The 20,065-nt window shown below is 37.4% G+C and overlaps 2 protein-coding genes across 7 annotated transcripts; both read right to left on the reverse strand.

The window, feature by feature from the left end:
* Positions 1–386: 386 nt before the first annotated feature.
* Positions 387–2,427, reverse strand: LOC110024877 (pentatricopeptide repeat-containing protein At1g11290, chloroplastic-like). Its single transcript, XM_020725063.1, has one exon. It carries the CDS (start codon positions 2,314–2,316, stop codon positions 472–474), a length of 1,845 nt encoding a protein of 614 aa, XP_020580722.1. The 5' UTR covers positions 2,317–2,427; the 3' UTR covers positions 387–471.
* Positions 2,428–6,556: 4,129 nt separating this feature from the next.
* On the reverse strand, positions 6,557–18,106 carry LOC110024869 (transcription factor PCL1-like). 6 transcript variants are annotated; one of them, XM_020725052.1, is made up of 5 exons: positions 16,917–18,106; positions 7,938–8,003; positions 7,772–7,843; positions 7,642–7,685; positions 6,557–7,286 (listed from the first exon to the last, which is right to left on the reverse strand). In XM_020725052.1, exon 1 carries the CDS (start codon positions 17,824–17,826, stop codon positions 16,921–16,923), a length of 906 nt encoding a protein of 301 aa, XP_020580711.1. In that variant the 5' UTR covers positions 17,827–18,106; the 3' UTR covers positions 6,557–7,286; positions 7,642–7,685; positions 7,772–7,843; positions 7,938–8,003; positions 16,917–16,920. The 6 variants fall into 6 exon arrangements, with proteins under 6 accessions (XP_020580711.1, XP_020580709.1, XP_020580710.1 ...); XM_020725050.1 differs by having other exon boundaries at positions 7,609–7,685; XM_020725051.1 differs by having other exon boundaries at positions 7,642–7,692.
* Between the last annotated feature and the right edge of the window lie 1,959 nt (positions 18,107–20,065).

Here is a 20,065-nt window from a genome sequence, read left to right on the forward strand (position 1 = left end):
GGTTCAATGTCAAGTCCGATTTTCTGAACCTTACTCCCAACACTAATAAAATGGTGTCAAATGAGGTGACAAAATAAACTCATTATTTTTCAATTTCAAAACAGATACGATTACAGCCCACGGCTCACATAATTACCAACTTCACAAGAAAATATTTTTAACTAAAGAATAAATTAAAAAAGAAAAATTACATATGTAACATTCAAATTTTTAATATTTACACTTATCACACCTTGGTGTCATAAACTTATGTATAAAAAATAGTGCATCACATTCAAAAAGAGTAATGGGGGTATTTTTTATGTGATGTTAAAGATTTGAATGCTATGCATGTAAATATGAATGTTCAGGTGTTAGATATGTAAATACATAAGAATTGTGTGGTATGCATGTAAATACCCATAAAAAAAACAACATAAATCACGAACAACACTTACAAACCAAATCACAAATCAACAGCTCAGTATCTCATTACAAAACGTCAGCTACAAGCTTCACACTTGGTTGAACTGCCACATTACCCTCTTCTATCCAACTCCATGCTGGTCTTTTTCTCACACTCTTCCCCTCCATTACCTCACGAATTCCGGCCGCATTATGCCAACTTTCATCAGCCGCAAACACATTTGACAACAGAACATGAGCACCAGAATCATTGGGACATAGCTCCAATAAACATTTAGCTGCATATTTAGCCATCTCAACATTCCCATGAACTTGGCATGCGCTAAGCAACGCTCGGTACACTGAAACGCCAGGATTTATCTGCATTCTGGTAACAAAAACGTAAGCTTCATTAAGAAATCCAGCTCTACCAAGAAGATCCACCACACATGCATAATGCTCCATGCCTGCAACAATCATGGAGTCTGCTTCCAGCATCAGATGGAAGAACTCCATTCCTTTCTTCACTAACCCAACATGACTGCAGGCTGAAAGAACTGATAAGTAAGTTGTCCCATCTGGTTTAACTCCAATCCTTCTCATTTCCTCAAACATTTCTATGGCCTCTTCACCATAACCGTGCTCGGCGCACCCTGATAGAAGCGAATTCCATGAAATCAAATCAGGACTATCCATTGAGAAAAATATTTCCTTTGAATCATTGATATCTCCACACTTAGCATACATTGTGACCAATCCATTCTGAATGCTTAGGTTGGAATCATGGCTGCACTTCAGTATAAGAGCATGAGCTTGCCTGCCTTCTCTAAAAGCAGAGACAATGGAAACAGCTCTCAGAATGCTCATAAAAGTGAAGATATCGGTATCCAAGCCTGCCTTTCTCATCTCTACAAACCTTGCAAGAACCTCCCAGCCATCTGCCAGGTGAGAAAATCCCGTGATTATGGAGTTGAATGAGACCTGATCCCAATCTGAAACACTCAAACATACATTCATGAAATCCACCGAGCTTCCACATTTCGAGTACATGGTCACTAGTGAAACAGTGATGTATGGATCACAATCTAGGCCTTCTTTAATCACGATAGAGTGCACTTGCCTTCCATGATCCAAATCACTGAACCGCCAAAATGAGCTTAGTAAACTATTGTAAGTCATTTTGTTCATCAAAAAGCCAAGTTGCCTCATTTCTACAACCAGCAGCATGGCATCAATTGGTCTCTGATGGTGAGCATAGCCAGTAACCAGAGATGTCCAAGTAACCACATTTGGCTGAGGCATTTCATCAAACGCTTTCTTCGCAGCAGTCAAATCGGAACATTTACAGTACATATTGACTAGAGCTGTTCCGACAACCACATTGGAGAGAAATCCATGCCTAAGACCAATACAATGCATTAGGATCCCAGCAGTGAGGTCTCTCAAATGAGAGAAGGTGGCGAGAACAGTGGAGAAGGTAAAAGAAGTTGGTGAAATTCCTTCAACCATCATCTCGTAGAAAACCTCTATTGCATCATTGGGACGGTCACTAAGCGAAAGCCCGTGAATCAAAGTGTTCCAGGTAACAACATTTTGGTGAGGCATTTCGTCGAAAAGTTGCTGTGCGATGGTAAAATTGCCGCCTTTACAGTACAGATCAAGGAGAACAGTGGTGACGAACACGTTGGATAAAAAACCGAGCTTGATGATGGCGGAATGATACTGCTCCCCTGTATAGATAGAGCAAGAGTTGACGGCTCCGGAAAGGAGCTTGACGAAGGTATAGGGGGAAGCGGGGAGGAGCGAATTGGGCTGTTGGGGAGCGGAATCGACATGAATGACGAGGGGAATAGATGCTGCGGAAGCTTGTTGCGCCGGCAGGAGGAGTAAGAGGCGGGGAAGAAGGGTAGAAGAAGAGAAAAGCCGGAGCATCGTACCACCATTTTCTCTTCGGCTTGTTCACCTCCACCTAGACGAACGTGATCAGCGCCTTCTTAGAGGATAGTCTTTAGGAGATCCAGTCTTTAGAGGCCATGAGAACTGTTGCCGAACATAATCAAAGATTTGAAATTAAATTATATATATATATATATTATATATATGCGAAGATATATATTCAGTCAAAATTATTAGTTAAAATAGAATAAAAATACATTAAATTTTATTTAAATGAATATTTAATATAAATAATAAAATAATATCGCCCTGCTCTTATCTTCATGACTAGGATTGTCAAAATGGCTCATTATTCGTGATAATTGATATTCAGTTCAATAAGTAAACTAGTCAAACATGAATAAATCTTTTTGTGCTCTATAAATGAATGAGCCAAAAAAGAACAACGATATTTTTTTAACGAGCCGAGTTTGGACTCACTCAAGCTTGGCTCAATTACAACCATAACATCTGCATTATTAGGATAGTCAAAGCGGTATTTTGTTCGCGAAATGCTTGTATTCGGCTCGCTAAACAAACGAGTTAAATACAAACAAATTTTTTGTGTTTGAAATATAAACAAACTGAAAAAATGAACAATGGTATTTTTTAACGAGCTAAGCCCCGACTTGCTTGTAATCGGCTCGTTTACCCCCCTACCCATATAAAAGGCAAAGTAATGAGAATACAAAAATATCTGAAATATGGCTCATAATACCTAAAATTAGAGAAATATATTTGACATTTTTATTTATCAAGAAATACACTTAAAAATTCACTCAAAACTAAAATAATCTCTTTTAACGGCAAAATACTTGTGATGTGCTAGAAGATTCATGACGGTAAAAGTAATTGATAAAATGTCTAAATTAAAACATAAAATATTTTATATTGACAATCAATTTCTTGGCGCAGATCGGAGAACTTGTAAAAATTATCAAGAATCAAAATTTAAGATTTTTTTTTTTTTTTTTGCATTTATATGTAATTTCTTATATTTGATATTTTAAATTGTCAATTGTAATTTATAAATTTTAACTATGTAATTTGCAATTTATGAGTTCTGATTATAAGGAACAAACAATATTTATTTTGCTTTATTGTAATCTGTAAATTTGTATTTGGATAATTTATTCAATAAAAAAATATATATTCTATTCCTATTTTTGACTATTTTACTTTTTGTTTTTCATATCAATGAATAATTTTGTTCGAATGAAGTTTTAGAGCCGGCTCAGGCGGGATTTCAAGCTAGTTTTTCGAGCCGGATCGATCTGGCTCAAGAGCTTAAATGGCATTCTAGTCGGCTCATGTAACAAGCCCTAAACTTAAATCATGCTAAATTTATATTTAAAGAGTGTTTAACTAATATTAGAATCAAACTCAAATCTTCCTCCAATTATGCTCCAACCTCAATCAAATCTTAACAATCTTTACAAACATATTAGATCATTGTTTAAATATTTAAACAAGTTATACATTGGCTATTATCTTTAAAGGTTTAAGATTTAAAATGTAAACGATGTTTTTAAACCTACATAACCCAACTAAACAATCTTACTAACTTGATCAACCAAGTCCAAATTGAAGAAAAAAATGTAATCAAAATTTTGCATACAGAAACATTGCTCGTAGCAACAATGGCCAAAAAAGAGAGAGACATAGAAAATAAGAACGGTCAAACATGTTGCTCAAATATTTGCTTACATAATGCTCCAATGCCCCCCATAAATTTTTGGGAAAAAAAAAATTTTTTATTTGAGCAAATTCCAGTCCAAGGTAACACATTGGTTGTCATACACCTTTGGTGGTAAAATACTTGAAATATAAGAAGCTTGCTCCATGTAGACTTATTTTATTCAGGTCATCATGGAATAACTTGTTCTTATATCCATCCATCACAAAATAAACCTTGAATTCGGTGTCAACTACTCTCCGCACTTGTTTTACCTTTGATTTTCACAAACACTAGTAATTACTCGAATTCAACTTTGTTAATATCTTCTTACTTGGAAATCTTGAAGACACGATTTATATAGAACAACCATTAAGTTTCAAAGATCCACATTTTCTCAACCATGTGTGTTCACTAAAGAAAGCACTTTATGGTCTTTACAATCGCCGCGTCAATGGTTTGCGAACATCTATATATTTTTCATCCAATGGGGATTTTATATCAGCAAATCATACCCATCGTTGCTGCTCTCCTCGACAACCACACACAAGATCTTTTTTACTAATCTATGTAGATGATATGGTTATCACATGGGACAACACTAAAGATATCGAATGCCTCATCCAATAGCTCCAATCTCTGTTCCAAATTAAGTGCTTGGGTGAAGTTTCAAAGTTTTTGGGCATCCACATCAATCGCACACAAGACTTTATGTATTTGTCTCAGCACTAATACCAAAACCGCATTCTACGAAAAAATATTACCTCAATAGTACTGATGCATCAGTACTCCAATGAGGGGGTGCCACGTAGGCACCACGGTGGGACCATTGCTGCCTACGTGGCACCCCCTCATTGGAGTACTGATGCATCAGTACTCCTGAGGTAATATTTTTTCGCATTCTACAGGACATAATTGCAAACTGGTTGCAAACCCACTTCCCGTAAAGGAAAAAATATTACCTCATGAGTACTGATGCATCAGTACTCCAATGAGGGGGTGCCACGTAGGCACCACGGTGGGACCATTGCCTACGTGGCACCCCCTCATTGGAGTACTGATGCATCAGTACTCCTGAGGTAATATTTTTTCCCCGCAAAGAGGCATGAAAATTATGCTCGTACTGAACCCTATGCAAATAAGACTGAATTCAGAAAAATCATTGGCGCACTTCAATATCTTACAATCACGAGAGCAGATATAGCATTTGCTGTCAACTATCTTTACCAACATATGCATGCTCCATAGATTTATCACTACCAACTCCTCAAACGTTTGTTACGCTACTTAAAAGGCTCCATTGGATTGGCTCTCAAAATTTTGTGTGCTCCCCTCACCCTTTGAACTTATTCTGATGTGGATTGGGCTGGAGATTCATTAGTCCGAAAATCAGTCACGGGTTTTTGCACCTTCTTGGGTGATACGCCAATTTCATGAACTGTCAAGAAACAAACCACGGTTACTTTTTCTTCCACCGAAGCCGAATCCGGGACATGGCAGCTGCAACCGCTGACTTTATTTGGCTTCGTCGTTTACTTGTTGAACTTAGTATTCTGCAGGAACAACCAACATCTCTTTTGTGACAATATTTCAAATATGGTCATCATCATCATCCCGGTTTTCATGCCCACGTGAAGCATATAGAAAGTAATTACCACTTTATTCGTGAACAAATTCAATCCAGTACTCTTCAACTTCATTACATTCATACCCAGGATCAACTGACAAATATCTTCACTAAGGGTCTATTTGGGGCAGTTGCAACTTCTCAGCTTTTCCGCTATAGCTGCGCTGCCCCAGAAAACTGCTGCGGGGAAGCTGGTTGTATGTTTGTTGCAGCTATGTGACAATCGTGGGGCAACTGTTTCTGGAAAAATAATCATTTTGCCCCCGTTTACTAAAGTTGTTTTAAATAAAACTGTGATAACCATATATTTAATACTTCAGAAGCAGAAATTCATTTCAAAATAGAACAAAAATTTAGATACATAAATCACTTGCTTAAATGTGAGCACCGAAAGTGCTAAATATTTTTGTTTGGAACATTTACACACATGCCACACATTCATATGTATTTACATATCTAACACAAACTTTAATATTGACCTCTTATCAAACATACTTAAAACTATATAATTTTTCTAAAATATTGTAAAAGAATAATATTTCAAAAAGTGATGCATTATTCATCTTTTCAAATTATTTTGTACCTTGAAAAAAATTTTGAACTTATTATTTTATGATTTATAATTTGTAAACAATGACAATAGTAATTAGAAAATTTATAGATAACCCATTAAATTTGTAATAACTTCTTATTATTTAAATTAATTTTTTAAAAGTATGAAAAAAAAGACTATTCTTTACTTTAAATATAAAGATAAGAAACTTCCTAAGTTTCTTTAAATATACTAAATTTCTCTACAATTTACTCATATCATGAAATAATATTTCTCATAAATAACTTGTTCAAAATATAGATGTAGAACTTATCCTAAACTTAAGATTATGATACTTTCACACTAAACAACAAATGCAATGTACCATATACATTAAAGGGAGTTTACATCAAACCTTGAAGTCAATATATCATCAGCTTTGCATCACATGCCTATAACTAAGCACCGACAAGGTTTTGAAGAAATATACAATCAAAAACAGCACCATAAAACTATGCAAATTTTTGCTTTGATTATTTGCCTAACAAACCTCAAGCCAACACAAATTTGCATTAGAAACCCCAGAAGCAAAATATTTCTCCAAGAAAAACTAAACAACTAGGAATTACAACCTCTTTCAGGCATGTACGCTTACCCAAAATTGCATCAGTTAAAAGTGCAAATTCAAAAACCACGAGACGGTTTTCAAAGTTTGTCATGAAAGACAACCAGAACTCGCCATCCTGACCATGACTTGGTCCAGGAATCCTGTCAGCTCATCCAAATTTCGAAATGGCTTGGGCGAAGAAAGATCGCTGTCCAAGTTATACCAGATTCCATCGATGCGCCGTATCGAAACCCAATGCCGGCCTCGCCAAAGTCCGGCGAATCGCTTCACAAGAATGTTAAGGACAATGCCGAGTAAAGTTGCAGAAGAAAGGTTGATTGAAGACGAACTATTGCGATGATCATGCCAAACCAGCTTTTGTGTTTCGTGTCTCGAGCGTTGTTAATTCGTTGTGGTGAGTTTTAAAAATTACGGAAAGTGGAGTCCATCTTCCTTTGTCAGGATCATCATGATCAAGTTTTTCAGCAATTGAGTCTAATTCAGCTCGAGAGAAAGAGTCCTCTTTCTGGATCAGAAAAAAGAATGAAACGCATTAAAAGGTTGATTCTGTGAAATGTATAGCCTGCAACTCCCAGCAGAAATAAAAGGAATAGGATACAAAGAATTGTATGCAAAATGATGTTAAAAAGGGTCAAAAAGTAACCCTTTAAATATTTTGAAATGAGACCAAGTGAGTCACCTATTTATGATCAAAATTAATATGCAAAAGTTGAGCTTAATGGTGCCAATGGATGACTAATATCCTTCAACAAAATAAATTCTAAGAGTCATGTTTGAAAAGCACTGATCAAAGTGACTTGGACTGCTTTTACTTTTATTTTATGTACCTTAAATTCTGATCAGTGCAATTTATATCTTACATCTTTAGAGACTTCTATGTTGAAGTCCAACATTGGATTCACAACTGCAAGCTTCATCGACAAAAACTGGTAATCACATTCAAATTTACAAGGAAACTTAAAACTATAATGCTTCATGAGATCATATTACCTCGACTTGTCGTCACGGTGACTGTACGTAGTAGATTACTCTCATCAAGAAAAATGCGGAATTTCCTACGATCTTAAAAAGAACGTCTATAAATATTTAAAAAGATGCGGCTAAACAGTCATTACGAAGCAAACATAAGAGTTGTAGCATTAGAAATAATGCTTACTTTGTTGCAGCCTGGAACAAGATCTTGAAGAAACTTCATCCTTTCACTACTCCTCTCTCTTCGTACCTGCTCCAAAGAGTTATTGTATAGAAAGATCAGTAAAGCAGGCTATGTTCCTCATTTCATTGATAAACAATTTGTTAGTTTGTCAGTCATGTATAAAATAGGAGATTACTGCTTGGATGGTGCAACAATGATAAACAAACAGGAGATAACTCATTTGATTAATAAAATTTGCTTCCATAATCATGAGTTTGATTACTTCCAATATCATGAACGCATGATGGTGCACAAATCAAGTCAAACTTGTTTAACTACATATCAAATGAAATTCAACAAAGCAAAAGATCACTTCAAAAAGTAGGCTATATTATTTCATAGTTGACTCAATACCAAAATATAATTTTTCACTAGCTAGGATTCAAAATACTTACTGATCTTGTCGTTGTCAAGTTTTTAACCCCCTTTTATTAGAACAAAACTTAAATAGTTCTTACAAATATACACGGCTTATATTAACAGAAAAGGGAAATTTACATGCCTACCACACTATTCTATATTTACATATTTAAAAACTTCTTAAATCTGTGTATAAAACCTCCTTAAATTATGACATTAGACAAGACACTAAAATTAGAGAGAAATGTTGCGAATAAATATAAAATTTGAAGTAGTAACAGCAAAAATTTGAAATAAGAGTAATCTATTGGAATCAATTGAAAATCACACCAAATCTCATTCATAACACAAAAGCAATCACAATGCTGAACAAATCATTATGTTTTCATAAGACAAGGTAATATAGCACTCACACAAAACAAAATGCATAGAGCATTTTAAAAATCCTGTAGATAACCATAACATATTACCGGCTAACAACCAATGTATAAAGTGGTATAACACACATGTTTCATACTAGCAAAATAACACACACAGATTTAGCCACCTATTATGAACTACAACAATCATCAGGTAAAACAAATTTTACGTTCCTTTCTAAAAATCACTGTATGCGTGGAAACTATGTTTTACAAAATAAAATTTGCACCACTACTGCAAATGATGGAAAGACTCCATGGTCCATTGATTGCTTTGCCACCAACGCCTAAACTCACTGGACATGAACATTCAAATATGCACATACCAATTCCCCATTAAAAATGCATGAAAACATATTTTAAAAATCAGCTGTCCTTCAGGCTTCGGAGTTAGAGGCGCTTTGGAATTTAAGCTGTCCTGTTATAGCGTCAATGTTTAAACTAGTTTGCCGCCATTCATCCATCCACCTCTGACAGAAGTGCCTTGTTACCTTAAATCCCCTATTTAAACAAAAATGATTATCTTGCCTATCAAACCACAATCTCACCATCACCAATGTATCCTTCTCCATGATAGAACCAGTAAGAAGAGAATCTAGAGAAGCAGGTGCCTGCAATTCTCAACTCATTTAAGCTTTTTCAATAAATTCCACAAATACTCCAAGGAGCAATGCATTCTGAAAAATCAGACAATCAAATTTAAATTTGCTCACTGTGGGTGAAAAAAGATTCAAATGAAATTAACAAATAAAATTTACATCATGTGAATTAAATTATATTCAAAAGAACAAATGCTTGTTAAGTTTCTACTATCCTGAAGCATTAGATGAGTTGCCCTCAAAAAAAAAAAAAACAAACCAGCAAACCGGCGAAGCAATCGAATCAACTAGGGCAGAGGAGAAGTGATCGAAACAGGGAAAAGGGAAGAGGAGAATTGCTGGAAATAGTGAAAATGGGGAAAAAGAAGCACTCGAATCACCTTGGGGAAGCCGGCGAGATCGACGTGAGTGATCGACGCAAGAAAGGGGAGAATGAAGCACTCTACCATTGAGAGATCGACACGAGATGCGAGACACTCGGGCAGGAGGCAAAAGAGTCGATGGAGCCGCGAATCTTATCGGGAGAGGCTAGGACAGAAGCATTGAAGAGTAAAGCTGATAATATTCGCTCGAGGACGCGAGCTGCAGAGTCGAACCCGCGGCCCGCTTTCTGCCGAATTCAACTTCTCCACCCTGCCACCGCTTCTTTCAAACGGAAAAATAAAATAAAAAAAAGTCGCGGCCTCAAGTCGCGCCGCCCGAAAAATTCGGTTCCAAACGGACCCTAAATTACTTCTTAAGCAAATGATTCAAAGCCCTCTGCTCCAAGCTTCAGCTCACTAACGAGACCCCTCAGCTTGAAGGGGGTAATATCAGAATCCGTTATGTTGGTATACGGTTAATATTGTTTGTTGTATGGTAGGACCACCAAATCCTCTCATGACTAAATGTACACGTATAATATCCTAACTGTTACGGTATGGATCATATATTATATAGGGACAGACGCTGGAAAGAAGCGGAGTGGAAGAATCTGTCCAAATCGGAAAGTTACGTTATATGGGTTGGGGGTGCGGGGGCAACACCCCGCGGTACGGTATGGGGGTAATGTTGTAACCTCAGGAGGTATCTCTGACTTCTGTAATCTCTTTTTAAAATATTGAAAGGAACCCGCCGCTCTGCTCCCGAGGACGTAGGCATCTTGGTCGAACCTAGTTAAATTTTTGTGTGTTCTTCTGGATTTGTGTCGATTCTTGTTTTTCTTCGTCCTAATTTCTCAACAAGTGGTATCAGAGACAAGCTCTATGGCAGAAGAGATCGGCGCGGGAAGAAGATTCGACGGCGAAGGAAGAGCAAGGTGCGGAATTCGCGAATCTCGGAAATTCGCGATACTATTCGCGGCAGCGTGAGGAGTTTTTGGCGATAGGTTCCGGATCGGGGGCTTCGAATTCAGTGCATTGCTTCTTCAGGAAGGTGCGATTTTACGGAACTTCCGCGATTGGTTCTGCACGCAGCTTCGGATGGTTGGTGTTCGAAGGCGGAGGCACTGGGCGGAAGAGGCTCGGTTCGCGGGAGAAGTCGGTGTAATCGGGAGGCTCGATTCGCACTTCGGAAGCTGCTGGGCGGACAAACCAAGAAAGATTGGAAGAATATTCCTTTGGGATATCTTTTGGAGAAGAAATTATTTCCTTTGTTGGAGGCGGAGAGGAAATAGAAGGAATCTTTATTTCTTTTGCTGAAGGCGGAGGTGAAATTTGAAAAGTAAATCTTTCCTTTGCTGGAGCTGCGTGAAGAAAGACAGAGAATCTCTAAAGGAAACTTAATTAAGATTTTCTTTGTTGGAGGCAACGAAGAAGGAAATTGAAAGTTCTGATTTTATTCCTTTGCGAGAAAAAGTAAAGTTTTTGAAATTCAATTAATTAAAAAAAATATTTTAATTAATGGGGACTTAATTAAAGAAGTTTAATTAAGGAAATATTTTAATCTTTTCTTTAAAAAAAAATCTGTTGTTTTTCTGGAAAACTTAATTAAGGCAACTTAATTAAAAGAATTTTTCAATCTTTCCTTTTTTTTTGAAAAATTCTGAGCAAAGATTTGCAGAGGAATTTGCAGAATAATTTGTTGCTGGATCAATTTCATATGACAACTTCTGGTCCAAAATTCAAGGTGGTGAAGTTTGATGGAACTGATAACTTCGGATTGTGACAAACAAGAATAAAAGATTTGTTGGTTCAACAGAGAATCTTAAAAGCTTTGCTGGCAGCAAAACCAGATGTCATGCAGGATGAAGATTGGGAAGAATTGCAATAACGAGCAGCAAAAACTATACACATATGTCTGGCAGATGAAGTTATGTATCACGTGATGAATTTAAAATCTCCAGGGGAGATATGAAAGAAATTGAAAACTCAGTTTATGGCTAAATCTCTAACGAAAAAATTGTATCTGAAACAAAAATTGTATGGGCTGAAAATGCAAGAAGGTTCTGATCTGACGCACCATATTAATATCTTCAATCAAATAATCACAGACCTGTCACGACTTGACGAGAATATTGAGGATGAAGATCGAGCAATGAATTTGTTGTGTTCATTGCATTCTTCCTATGAACATATGGTGATTATTCTTACATATATGAAAGAAACTATCAAAATTGATGAGATCACTGCAGCATTGTTGGCTCACAACCAGCGGACGCAGGATGCAGGGGAAAGCTCTCATGGTGACAGTTTATATGTGAAGGGTTAGCAGGTTTGTGGAAGGAAGAAATAAAATGAGGGTTATAGAAGGAGAAATTTTAGATTCAAGTCGAAAGACAAAAAAGACAATTCATTGCTACAATTGCAAGGAGTCGGGTCATATAAAAAGAGATTGTCCAAAGCTGAAGAAGTAGACTGAGGGGAACGATGATGCATCATGATGCATTGAAGTCTGTAAATGTGGTGCAGAGTGACAATTCAGATTGCAGTGATCGCGATATGCTTTCAGTTTCCTCAACTCAGTTCACGGATGCATGGATTTTTGATTCAGGATGCTCTTATCACATAACACCTAACAGAGAGTGGTTTAATTCATACGGGTCAACTAATTCTGGCTCAGTTTATCTAAGAGATGATAGATGTTGCAATACTATTAGTATTTGAGAAATCAGAATTAAGATTTATGATGGCACAGTTAGAACATTATGTGGTGTCAGGCATATTCCAGATCTGAAGAAGAATTTGATTTCCTTCGACATTTTATAGAGAAATGGTTTCATTCCTAAGGCAGATGAGGATAAGGAAACCATCAGAATAGTTAAGGGTGCACTGACTGTGATGAAAGGAAAGTTAACTGCAGGTAATATCTACAAACTGTTGGAGAGACAGTTGCAGGTAGAGTTCATTCTGTGGAGTCAAATGATGATAATACAAAGCTATGACATATGCGTCTGGGTCGTCTCAGTGAACGTGGGATGGTGGAATTGCATAGAATAAACCTATTACGTGGTGCTAGAAGCTGCAAGCTCGATCTTCGTAAGTTCCGTGTTCTTGAAAAACAGACTAGAGTCAATTTTATGATTTATGACTGAAAAACATAAAACTGAAAGGATTCTTATGGGGTCCAACCAGAGAATCATCGTTGGGAGGATTTCAGTATTTTGTTACCTTTATTGATGATTTCTCTGGGAAAGTTTGGGTGTATTTCTTGAAGCAGAAATCTTAAGTCTTCTCTAAATTCAAGCTATGGAAAGCTGAGGTGGAGAATCAAATTGACAGAAAAATCAACTATTTCATGTCTGATAATGGCATAGAGTACACAGATTCGCAGTTTCAGAAGTTCTGTGAGGAGCATGGGAGAGGAGCATGGGATTCAGATAGCATGGGATTCAGATGTATTTTTCAGTACGCAAGACACCACAGCAGAATGGTGCAGAATGGTGTGACAGAAATAATGACAGATCCTTAATTGAAAGGGCAAGATGTTTGAGACTGAATGCAGGGCTTCCTAAGAGTTTCTGGGCAGAGACTGTGAATATGGCATGTTATCTCATCAAAAGATCACCTTGGGCATCGTTGGGTGGCAAGGTCACAGAAAAGGCATGGACAGATAATCAGGTCACAGAAAAGGTATGGACAGATAATCCAGTTAATTTCGATCATTTACGGATGTGCATGTACCTGACTTATGTGCATGTACCTGGAGATGAAAGATCAAAACTTGACGCAAAATCCAAGAAGTGCATCTTTCTGGGCTACAAGAAAGGTAAGGATACAAGTTTTGGGATCCGATTGCGAAGAAGATGGTGATCAGTAGAGATGTAGTTTTTGATGAACAGTCAATGTTACAGCAAAAACAAGACAAGGTGCAAGAGAATAATTCTAATTCAGACACAGTGCAGATGGATTTAGAACAACATTCAGAAACAACTGAGAGAGTTGAAGGTTCATATCTAATACCTGGTGATTTCATTCTAGATGATCTGTAGAATTATAATCTAGCCAGAGACAGACAGAGACGCACCAATATAAGGTTTCCTAGCATATTAGGTTATGAAGACTTGGTCTCTTGTGCACTTTTCATCAGCAGCGATGATCTAGCCACTTTTTCAAGGAACTATCACTAACCAAGAGAAAAGAAAATGGATGGGTGCAATGGTTGAGGAAATGGAGTCTTGGCAAAAAAATCGCACATGGGAACTAGTTCAACTTCCTAAGGGAAAGAAGACTATTTGGTGTAAGTGGGTGTACAAAAGGAAACCAACAGTATCTGAAAAAGATGGGGAAAAGTTCAAGACTCAACTAGTAGCAAAAGGATTTTCACAGCAGAAGTGGATAGATTATGATGGTAAATTATGATGAAATATTTTCTTCTGTGGTCAGACATACTTCAATCAGAGCAGTACTTGCATTAGTAGTCATTTGGGATTTGCATTTAGAGCAGATGAATGTTAAAACTGCTTTCTTGCATGTTGGAGGAGCATATTTACATGGAGCAACCTAAGGGGTTCACTCAACCTGGACATGAGCATTTGATTTGCAAGTTAAATAAATCGTTATATGGATTCAAACAGTTTTCAAGACAATGATACAAATGGTTTGACTCCTACATGATTCAGATCGGCTACAAGAGATGTGAGTATGATTTTTGTGTTAATGTGAAGAGACTTGATGATCGTTCTATTATTTTTTCGTTGTTGTATGTTGATGATATACTGATTGCTGCAAAGAATATGAATGATATCCGTGGTTTGAAAGCTTTATTGAACAAGGAATTTGACGTGAAAGACTTGAGTCCTACGAAGAAAATTCTTGCAATGAAGATTCATCGAGACAGAAGCTCAATACGATTATGTTTATCTCAATGAGGCTATGTTGAGAAAGTGATGGACAGGTTTAAGATGGTTTAAGATGAGCAAAGCAAAGTCCAAAGTCTGTAAGCACTCTTTTGGCAAATCATTTTAAGTTTTATTCAGAACAGTGTCTTAAGACATACAGAAATCGAATATATGGCAAATGTTCCATATGTCAGTGCAGTTTGCTGCTTGATGTATGCAATGATATGTACTCGTTCTGAATTGGCTCATGCTATTAGTCAAGTCTGCAAATACATGTTTAAAACCTGAAAGGCGACAATAGGAAGCAGTCAAGTGGATTTTCAGGTATCTGAAGGGCACTGTAGGACATGGAATTGTTTTGGCAATCAGCAAGATGATCCTTCAGTTGTGTGGTACGTCGATTATATCTATGCTGGTGATTTGGATGGCAGAAGGTCTACAACTGGGTATGTGTTTAATCTTGGTGGAGGGTCTATATGTTGGAAATCAACAATTCAGTCTATTGTGATATTATCTAAAACTGAAGTTGAGTACATGACAGTAACTAAAGCTGCAAAAAAAGTCTTATGACTTGTTGGGCTAGTAAAAGGAAATGGGCATTAAGCAAGGTGGAGTTCAGTTGCAATGTGATAGTCAAAGTGTTATTTATCTGGCTAAGAACCAGGTGTACCATACGAGAACCAAGCACATTGATGTCAGGTATCACAAGATCAGAGAATTGATTGCTTCTGGTGAGATATTATTGCAGAAAGTTCATACTGAAAAAAATACAGCTGATATGTTGACCAAACCAGTTATTATCAATAAGTTCTTGCATTGTTTGGACCTGTTGAATGTGTGCAATTGCTAGAAAAGCATGATGGCCCAACCCACAGTGGTGCGGGTGTAACTCTCAGGTATCTTTTTTCCTAAGGGGTTGGATATTCGCCAAGGTGGAGATTTGTTATGGTATGACTCATATACCATATAGGGACAGACGCTAGAACGGAGCGGAGCAAAATAATCTGTCCAAATCGGGAAGTTACGTTATATGAGTTAGGGGTGTGGGCAACGCCCCGCAGTACGGTACAGGGGTAATGTTGTAATTACATATTGTACTTAGGGTTTACCCCTGGAGTTATAAACAGACATGTTAGTAACCCCATGAGGTATCCCTTATTTATGTAATCTCTTTTCTGAATATTAAAAGGAATTCGCCGCTCTGCTCCCGAAGACGTAGACATCTTTGCCGAACCTCGTTAAATCTTTGTGTGTTCTTCTGAATTTGTGTCGATTCTTGTTTTTCTTCGCCCTAATTTCTCAACACTAACCAACCATAGCAGGTAATATTGCCTCATTGTCCTGTCTTCTACTTATATATATAAAAGAGGCATATGTAATGTTCTTCAATTGATCTGATACATGAATTAAGTTGTATTCTGGTTCTTCCTGTCTTCCTATATCTTCTTTTGTATGGTCTCTTGCATCAACTTTAAATAAAGTATAACATTCATGATTAGAACTTAAGTAAGCATTTTGATGAAGAGGCAATTTCAAATACACTTAATTATTGTGTTCAGAGGCGCCCGAACAATACAATCCCTGAAAATTACAGGGCATAATCATTATTAATTTCAACAATGTTTTTAAGGACTCTTAATGTATAAATACTATTGATATGAATGAAAGAAAACAATCAGTTTCTCCAATATGCTTGAATCGAATCAATTTCCACCACGTCAAAAAAGAAAATCTAAAACTTTTTGAAGTAGGGGCAATTAAAAGAACTAATAACATAAGCTGTTGAGAAAACAATCAGTTTCTACAATGTGTTGCATTAGGTCAGTATCTCAAGGGAAAACGTACTATAAGTAGCTTTTAGGACTACCTATAAATTTTCCTATTAATTGCATTTCATTAGGTCGGACAAACCCCAAAACCAGTCCAACAACATAAGCTGTTGACATTTTTGGAGATCATAAACGTCATTACATGAATATATAAATGTCTGCATTGACTCAATCAGGTTAATATCATTACTCAGTTACCAAAAGACATGAAAATCCACCTGCAAATACTGTGAATAAATGTTTCATGGCATTCATAATCGAAACACCAAAATTTAATCACATGGAACAAAGCAAGACTTTTCGATAATAGCATTTGAATTCATCATTGCTCCAGAAGAATCGCAATGACGCAAAAACCATCTCTCTTCTCTTTGTATTTGTTTCCCCTTTTACTTTTATATACTTTCTTTGCTGCATGTACTTATAGTATTACAAAGCATGCGGGTAAGAAACAATGAAACCAAAACTGAAATTACCTGACTAATTATTCGCCGAATAACGATTAGAAGTATCAAATCCATGGTAAGGCGTGCCTCCCTGATGATTATTTAATGGAACTACTCCATGCGAATGATGAAGTGGAAAGGCGTAGATCGGCATCGGGATCATTGCCGGGACGGTGTACGGCATCGCCATCGAATTAGTCTTCGGCGGCGTTGGCGGTGGCAGCGGCGGCGTCGACGAAGGTTCTGGCGGCTGCTGCTCGTGGAAATTTTGATTAACCGTAGTAGATGCAGAAGTATGATCAGAAGATGAAAGGCCCTCATTGGAATACCCACTTGTCCGCTTGACGTAGAGCCTGTACTTCTGGAGGTGGCTCGCAACGTTCTCCCGAGTTAACCCATCCACGTTCATCAACTGCATAATGGTTTTGGGCACCGCGTTCTTGATGCCCAGGTGAGCTACCACCTCCACGAACCTCTTGTGAAGCTGCGGCGTCCACACCAATCGCGGCCGTTTAAGCACCCGCTGGTCGTCCCACGAGTTTTCACCATGAAGGGCAGGGGAATCAGCATCCTCCTCACCTCCAATTTGGGGCAGCCTTCCTAATCTCTCCGAAAGAGGAAACTCATCCGAGTCTTCAGCCTCGACAACTATGAAGCAGTTTTCGCCATCGGGTGCACCAGATGCAAAGGGCTTCGGCAATCCATCGAGAAGAGAAGAGGATGCGGCTTTACGGCGGGCTGTGAGACAGGAGATGGTGTGCTGACTAGCTCTATCGACGTCGAGCATGGTTTTGGGGTCAGCAGGGGGAATACTGAAGGCGGATGCGAGTTCCGACGGAACCAGGTGAGTTGAGAGAGGAGTAAGATGATCTCCAGTTGGGAGCCCGTCCTCCCAATCCAAAACCCTACCCTCGCCACTTGCTCCGGCTTCCTCCCCCATCCCAAACTGTAATCGATCAATCCGATCAAGAGCGGTCGGTTAATTATTTCTTCTTGCTGAGATTTTCTATCAGAAATTCGAGGGTTTCGATCAATGAAGAAGGGGATGATGGTTGATGGATGCAACTTGTCGGCTCGTTGATGATGGAGGGGGAACAGAGATTTAAGGGGGAAAGGGCCGAGAACACATCAGTGGGGCCGGTTTTGAAAGATCAGGGCGGTTCAAATGTGCACGTGGCGCACGGATAGCTTGGTACCGCTGATAAGGAATTGCAACACCATATTTATGTGCACTACGTGTCGGGCTCACGCGGTTCCACTCGACCGGTAGACAGGGAATAAGTTAATATGAAAACGTGTCGCAATAGTATGGCTTGTGTGGCCTGCGGAGGTTCCTTTTTGTTGGGGAGAAAAGCTGTTCGCTGTTCGATGACGATGAGCTGAAATTAAAGAATGCAGTAGCTAAATGACGGTCGAGATGCCAGCAAACTTGCTAAGAGGAACCGTTGACTTGACTCTGGATTTACTAGATGCTAAGTTCTTCTCTTTTTTTTTTTCTGTTTTTTTTTATTATTATTATTTTTTAAAGGTAAGTAAGATTGAACTATTGTTAAGGGAGAAAATGTTCAATCCTCAAATCATCATCTCATATGTAAAAATATGATCCTGTAATGAAAAAAATATTATATTCAGATGACTGAAAGTAATATGGATCTAACAATGATATTTTCATAGCAGAGTGTTTAGATTCATATAATGTCATCTGATTATAAGAATTTTGTTTAGATTCATTTTTTATTCGCAAAGAGACCACTCTCAAATTCTATAAATAGAGTCATATCTCTTTAGTGAAAAACAGGTCTATGAATTGAATTGAAAAAGAACTGAATCTAGAGTTAATTAGCAAAGAAGGAATTGAATTTCAATTTCGATCTTAACAGAAAAACCTCACAAATACATTCGCACTCTTACAATCATCGACCACCACTTGTCGGTCGTCGTCTGCTGTCGGTCGGACCATGCTCATTGAAACAAAACACCTTGTGAAATCCAACATACAATGTGGAAACTTGGCGCTCATAACGAAGTAACACTAAAATGCTAAATAATCAATTTATCAAAGTGAATCTTTCGACATACATCACATATGAAGCAGTTTAAATGTTTATTACGAAATATTTGAAGTGTAAAATAAATTAAATGCAAGATATTTAAATTTTCATGTATTTGGTCGGCCGTACCACAAGCTACAAAATTTTTTACTTTATTAATACTACTTAAAATACTTCAAAATATTTTTCCTAATATTGTATATATTGTTTATTTTACTACTTTCAATTTATATTTTCTTTAAATAGATGAAATAATTCTAAAGTTTTTTTTAATGGTGTATCATGGCACTGTCACAAAATAAGAGTTGCCCGTCATGAGATTAATCCACACGTGCAATATACATTTTCATGCATATATAAAGTGGTATTAATGTAAATATTAAAGTTTAGGTTTAGATACATAAATTCATAGAACTTGTCTGGCAATCTTCCTAATATGTTAAGAGTTATCTAGTTCGCTGCTTAATTAAACCGTTGTTTAAATATTGGGCCTTCGATTGGGCTGCTACTTGGGGCCGGTCGCCCTTATTTCGTTGTGATTATTATTTGGGCTTTTAATCATCTATTCCGTTATTAAAGCTTTATTATGGGTTAGTGCAGTTTTAATATATCTTTTGATTAATTTGAAATTTAAACCCACCGCTCAACGCCGAGAAGTACATTAGTAGTAAACTCTAGGAGGACCGATTCAAATAAACAAAAAAACTTGTATACCCAGTCTCAACTGTCCTAAATGGCAAGGGTTTAAATGTAATATTCTTTTCACCTCTCTTTTTCTCAATAAAGGAATCTTTGGATGTAGAAGATGTCTCTTCAAACTCTCTCTCTCCCCTTAGGTATGGAGCTTGCTCCCCTTCACCCTCACATTATAATATAGTCTGAGTGAAATAGAAGGGACCACCGGACCTGATGACCACCCATATTTACGCTTGAAGGGGCAACCTTCTCTTTCTTTCTCTCTCACTTTTTCCACCTCTCGGAATTTGGTTCTAACTCTTAGGCACGATCTAAATGATTTGAATTCAACATCTTAAAGGTGTGACGAGCGTGGATTGTCTCTAGCAAGACGAAAAGCTTTCCCAGTTGGAGAAAATCAATTGTCTGAGAAACAAGAAATAAGAAAAAAAA

This window comes from Phalaenopsis equestris, unplaced genomic scaffold, assembly GCF_001263595.1.
Source record: "Phalaenopsis equestris unplaced genomic scaffold, ASM126359v1 Scaffold000277, whole genome shotgun sequence".
NCBI classification, from domain to species: domain Eukaryota; kingdom Viridiplantae; phylum Streptophyta; class Magnoliopsida; order Asparagales; family Orchidaceae; genus Phalaenopsis; species Phalaenopsis equestris.

What these genes read in the sequence shown, in the direction of transcription:
- LOC110024877 (XM_020725063.1), bottom strand. Translation starts at nt 2,316, where the DNA reads ATGCTCCGGCTTTTCTCTTCTTCTACCCTTCTTCCCCGCCTCTTACTC.
- LOC110024869 (XM_020725053.1), bottom strand. Translation starts at nt 17,826, where the DNA reads ATGGGGGAGGAAGCCGGAGCAAGTGGCGAGGGTAGGGTTTTGGATTGG.